This window comes from Lucilia sericata, unplaced genomic scaffold, assembly GCF_015586225.1.
Source record: "Lucilia sericata isolate MDLA Ls3-8-SP2 unplaced genomic scaffold, ASM1558622v1 Contig001548F_arrow, whole genome shotgun sequence".
In the NCBI taxonomy this organism is placed as follows: domain Eukaryota; kingdom Metazoa; phylum Arthropoda; class Insecta; order Diptera; family Calliphoridae; genus Lucilia; species Lucilia sericata.
In genome coordinates, this window is record NW_023995472.1 from 103,120 (window position 1) to 109,445 (window position 6,326).

At 31.3% G+C, this 6,326-nt stretch overlaps 1 protein-coding gene across 1 annotated transcript; it reads left to right on the top strand.

Annotated features, from left to right (window-relative positions):
- Nucleotides 1–515: 515 nt before the first annotated feature.
- Nucleotides 516–5,998, top strand: LOC119611851 (the record flags this gene model as incomplete). The annotated part of the gene is made up of 2 exons (XM_037967568.1): nucleotides 516–1,045; nucleotides 5,541–5,998. Coding segments are annotated over exons 1-2 (495 nt in total), but the record flags the coding sequence as incomplete, so codon positions are not given.
- Nucleotides 5,999–6,326: the final 328 nt, after the last annotated feature.

Here is a 6,326-nt window from a genome sequence, read left to right on the forward strand (position 1 = left end):
GTTAAACTTTTAGTGCGACTTAACCAAAAAAGCCAAAGAAGTCAACGCAGGCAGAGCATTAATTTCGTTTAATCAGAAAAAAGAGGCGACACACTATCACTTTAACCGACAACTGTTTAGATGAGGCTTGACTAGCTGGCTGGCTGGTGGATTAAATGCTGCTGCTTCTGTCGCTGCTTATTACGGTTGGTGGCTTATAAACAAAGTAAACTGTTGCAGACGCCACAAACAACTGCAACATCATCGACAACAACAATCGTCCACCATCAACACCAGCAACAATAACAATAGTTCCTCTCAACATTTTTCACAGTTAAAGACAATTGTGTTGTTGTACGACGACCGAATGTACGAACAACACACAACAAAAAGGTCTCACATTATCTAAGACAACATTGCAATGTTTTCTATTATTGTTGCTGTTGTAGTAGAGTATTTGTCCGTCTGTCTGCTGTAGCTGTTTAAAAAATTTTCGTGTATTTTTTTTTTTGTAGATTTCTGATGTTGTTGTTTTCTTTAGGTGCAAAACTTTTATAAATGCCAGTGTCGTTAAACAATTGAAATGAGTCGTTATTCGAACGTAAAACAAACAACTTGTGTGGTGGTGAATTCCGTGTTTTTGTTTCAAAATTAATTCAAATTGCCAAACAACGAATTTCCGTTAAATTTTTGAAATTGCATTTAAATATTTTTTTTGTGAATTTGAAAGCAAACAACAACTGTTCGAACTGAAATAAAACATACTTTGCCAGGATTAAAAGTATGATTTTATAAAGTTTCTTAATTAAAAAAGTGATCGTCATTTTACAAAAAACGCTAACAATTGCTATAAAATCTTTTAAAAATGTTGTGTACAAAAAATAAATTAAAAAATAATTAAAATATACGACAAAGTTTAAATACTAGTGTCATTAACTAGTCTTCAGCTGGAAAGAAAAAATAATTATTTAACAGAAAATTAATTTGTGTTGCAAACAGCAAGAAAAAAAAGAAACGTTTGTAATCAAAATGAAGACATTATTAATATTAATTTGTTTAACAATTGGTAAGTGTTTGATCACAGAGCTATTAATGGGAAAAAAACTTAATAATACAGAGATTAAGTGAAGTGGAAAAATTGATTTTAAAATTGCTGATTTTTTTTTTAATTTTTGTGTCATACCACTAATTAAGCAATCAATTTTAATTAACATAAACCAGGTTTTTGTTTTAATTTATGATTTTTGTTTTATTGTAAATATTTACTCATAAAATTCACAGAAATATTGGGAAAAAAGTTAAGTTAGTTTGGGTAGTTATAGGTTTAACTAACTACTGCAAAGCTGTACCTAAATAATCAATTCTAATCATAATTAATTCTATGAACTTTCTTGAAATATTAATAATCTCAATAATTACGATCGTGATTTATTTATTATAAATAATGTTATATAATTTAAAATACAAAATTGAGATAATTTATCTGAAAATCAAAATATAAGATAGATAGATCAAATTAATATTCATTTCAAAAAAGTTAATCGGTATATAGATTTTGTCATTCCGGTCTACGATACACCTAGCCTCCGTACAAGTGGACCCCAGAATACAACATAAAGACCAATATTATACAGCAAGCGTGATAAATGTTTGCACAAGTTAGTATGGCGGAGTGGCCTCCGGTAGGTTAGTGGTTAGTGTTCTAGTCTGGTAGACCGGAGGTGGTTGGTTCGATTCCCAACTGAGGAACTGGTTAAGGAGCGCACAACAGGCCCAATAGAGTCCTAGGTGTATTTCTTCGAATTTGATGTATGTGTATGCATCCTCCTTTTCAAACTAACTAACTAGTGTGGCGGACATCGTACCATAATTCCCACTTCCTCCCATATAAAGTCCCCTTCAGAAAATTCTATTAACGCTCATAAATGACTTAATAATGTCAGTGTAGATACGAAAATTGTTGTAAATAAAAATCTGTTTACCAAATCCTGATCGGTCTATTGACCCTACTATCCATATATTATACCATTCTGTCTTAACAACAAAAGTATTAGGATGACATTTTGACAAAAACTAGTTTTATAAAATCCAAAATCTCTACACCCTATACCTCTTAAGAAGTCCCTTAGGACCTTTAAAAAGTTACTTTAGAACTTATAATTTGCTTAATAATACAAGTAGCAATGAAATTTGACACAAATCTTTCAACAAAAAATTCCGAACTTAATTGACCCTATTCCTTATACAAGATCCAGCCTCCATATAAGTAACCAACCCCTATTGCTGAAAATCAGTTAATTGTTAAAAATTTGTGGAGTTAAGAAAAAAAATTCGACAAAAATTACATTTTGGAAAATATTAACACAAATTGCCATCTGTATTATTTAAAAAAGAAAATTTAGTTTAAAAGGATCAAATAGGCGATTAAATGTATCGGTATTGTGGAAGTAAAATTCCATTAAATTTGTGACAAATTCAATATAAAATTGAAAATTCACAGATTGCACAGTTTGCGAGGCTTTGAAGGTATATATGTATGTATATATTATATTTCAAATTCTAAAGAGCCCGGTACAAAATTGTCTCAAGTCCCCATAAACATTTCATTCCAGATGAAATTTGCACAATAAATACTACATGCTTATAGATAGCGAAATCGATTTAACTATGTCAGTCTATCTGTATGTTCATCTGTAGGCTTACTGATATATCGGAACCCAAGTACATTTACCGAAAAAAAGTACGCACTTTTTTAATATTTCTTTTCTATCTGATCACTAACATTTCATATAATTTGTTTAAAGGTCATTTAAGTGTTATTTTGAATACTAGACTTTGGGCTATTCAATGACTTTCCTATGGTCTGGACTTTTAACTGGTCTGTGAATTAGTGTTTGAACTAGTATACGGGCTGTTCTATAGACTGGTCTATTGTCAAGTCTATATAGTTACTAGTCTAGGCTGTAGGATATTATGTTTATAATATTGTCCAGTCCATAGAGATAATAGACTATCTGGTCTATGGACCAGTCTATTGCCTACATGGACTTATTTTATTGACTATCCTAATGACTAGTCTATGGGCTAATACATATGAACTGTTAATTTTGAAAATAGTATGAGTCTTCTTCCGAAAAAAACGAGTTAATGTAGGAATTGAATATTTGAAAGGATTCAAAATTTCCCTTTATTAAAACTCAACGGCTAAACCTAAAATCATGATATTTTGGCAGTAGATGTACTTTTGATGACGTCGATCCAGTTAGGAGGGATTTTTAGAAATTCCAATATTCAGGACGTAAAAAGTGTAAAAACGGCTAAATTCGGTAACCTTGTATCTCCTAAACTAAAAAAGATAGAACAAAAATTTCATTCTTATCGTGATGAATTTGAAAAATACGAGAACAAGTGTCTGGTACTTTTTCGAAATTCAGCCCCTTTAAGTTATTTTTGATACTTTTTTGCACATAATGTTTCTATTAAACCAGTGAATATATATGAAATCACTCGTACGTTATCTAGAAACAACACATTAATGTTGTGTTATTTGAAACTCGGATTCCAAGTCCACATGGTATCAAATTTGGGTGAATAATTTTATACCTTTTGAGCAAAACACAGATTTGTATTGTTTGAGCTTTTCTGTGAGATAGGCAAGCTTTACAGCTTTATAAGGCAAGCTCAAAATTTTTTTTGGTTTCGATTGAATGAGAACAAATAAGAGGGATCTTCTTGGTACTTTTTCATGCTGTAATTGATACAGAAACATGATTGAATGATAATATGCAAGAGTGGACTTTTGGTACTTTGTTTTGTTCTTCAATTGGTACTTTTTGAATTTTCTATAAACATAGAATTAAACACATAGCTTTCCGATGGATTGATAAACTATAAAAGAGAACATTCTGGTACTTTATCGTTCATCAAATGGTACCTTAAAAACATCAAATTAAATAAACAAACTCCTGAGTGAGTGAAAGTCTGTTTTCAAATTTTCTATATGAAAATTAAGCCCATGAAAGTAAAACTACAGTGTCTAATGTTGGAACTAAAAATATTAAATCATACATACATAAGAAAACAAGTAAGAAATTATAGTCATGTGTAGCCGACCATTTGATACCCTACACCAGTTATGATAATAAAATGTAATTTATAATTTTTAATAAAGCATTTATGTTTAAGCCTGCATTATATTTAAGCAATTGATAGATGAACAACTGATTTTCTGAAACACTTTTAATATGGGAACTGGGGAAAATATGGACCGATCCACATGAAATTTGCTGATGTATTTATGAAGAATTTCTTCGCGGCATAATTCTGTTTAAGTAAATTTTGGACATTTTGGTAATTTTCTGATGGGGGGGCTTTGTATGGGAATCAAATGAGGCCCGAAGGATTAGTTGATGGGGGTCTTTGTATGGAAGTCAAATGAGGCCCGATCATTACAAAATTCGGCAGGGTCATCAAGGATTAGTTGTGCCACTTTTTGTACAGATACGAGTATATTACTAAGAGTAAAAAGCTCAAATAGATGGGTTCGATTGAATGGTGGCTAGGTGAAATAATGGACCGATTTTACACAAAATCAATAGCGTTCGTCCTTAGCCAAAGGTATTAAACGTACCAAATTTCATTGAATTATATTTAAAATTGCGACCTGTACTTTGACTACAATGTTTACATTTACGGACGAACGGATATGACTTAATCAACTCAGAAAATGATTCTTAACCGATTGGTATACTTTAAGGTTTTTATTCGTTACAAACATAAGCACTAACGTATAATATCCTCCCCACTATAGTGGTGTAGGGTATAATACGAATCTTAAAGAAGAAATTTTTCGTTGCTCAATTGTACACAAAAACAGAATAGTATTTTTCTAGTATTCTATGAGATTGTTTCACATGATATCCTTTTATATTTTTGCAATCAAAATTTTTTCTTAATTTAACTTCAATTAGGGTAGCGAAGTTTGCAAAGTTTGCTAATAAAACTAATGTTATAAAAATAACTTTAATTACAACATTACTTTGAGTTCGAGCATAACATTTACTTATTTACAGACAGACAGACCGTCTAAGAATTTTTGATATCTTTGCTATTATTTGGAATTATGAAATTAATTTTTCTATGATTGTTATTAAAAGTGGTCTAGAAATATTCGATTTTGTCAAAAAAAGTGAATTTTGCCTTTAAGCACACAACCGGAAATTCTGTTTCATTGTATAATTAATTAAGCAATATTAATTGGTTGTTAAGAGTTACGAATCTCTGAAAATCTAGTTAACTAATCTACGTTGTTGTGATTTTCCAAGGAAAAACAACAAACAACTATTTTTATAATTATGTTTATTGCAACTTCAAATAAATAAATTAAATTCTTACATGTAATGTACATGTAAAAAATAACATAGTTTTTCCATTTCAATCCAATTTTTCCCCCACGTCAAACAAAAACAATAAAATTACAAAACACTAAATTATCTTAACAATGCCTTCATAATTTATTTTTTCTTCTCTCCCTCCTCTATCTTTATTACCCAATTTTTCAGGCATTTTAAATGTCTACTGCGCCAGTGAAATAAATAAACCCACTAAACTAACGACAACAAAACAAATTGCTGATGACACAACAACAACAACGAATACAGCAGCAGCAACAGCCGCCGCATCTGCACCAGTTGCAGCAATTGCATTAACAAATGACGCTACCAAAGATAAAAGAGAAACAAAAGACACAAAAGATGCATCCACTGTCTATGCAAATCATCGATCAGATACAGCAACCGCCATTGTCCATAGAAACACTAATGCAAATGACGATGATCCCGAAAGTCCACAAGAAACGGTTTACGGAACAAATGCCCGACAATTTCTAATAAGACCACAGCAACAACATTTGCAACAGCAGCAGCAACAAAATGAAGAAGAACAACTGCCACCACAATTGAGAAATTATCCGGCCACCATAAGGCCTCACAATACACAGCTACTGGAACAAAGTCAGGAGGTGAGTATTACAATTATTGCTGCTATTATTTTTTACTTGAGTTTTTTTTTTTTTGTTTTGCCTCTGGTCCAGGCTAAGGCATTAGTTATTACTTGTTGCAGCTATTGTTGTTGTAGTCTTTGTATAACATCATGGAAACGAATCGATTATAGAGTCAGTTGGAGTGCCTGTCTGTCAATAGTTGTTTAGTTGGAAAATATCAAAAGGTTAATGAGATAATTAAGGTGAAGAAAACACAGCAGATATCTATAGGTATAAAGATTTACAACAACAATAGCAACAACACCAATAATAGTAATGTTAGTACAAAAATAATAACATGAAAATC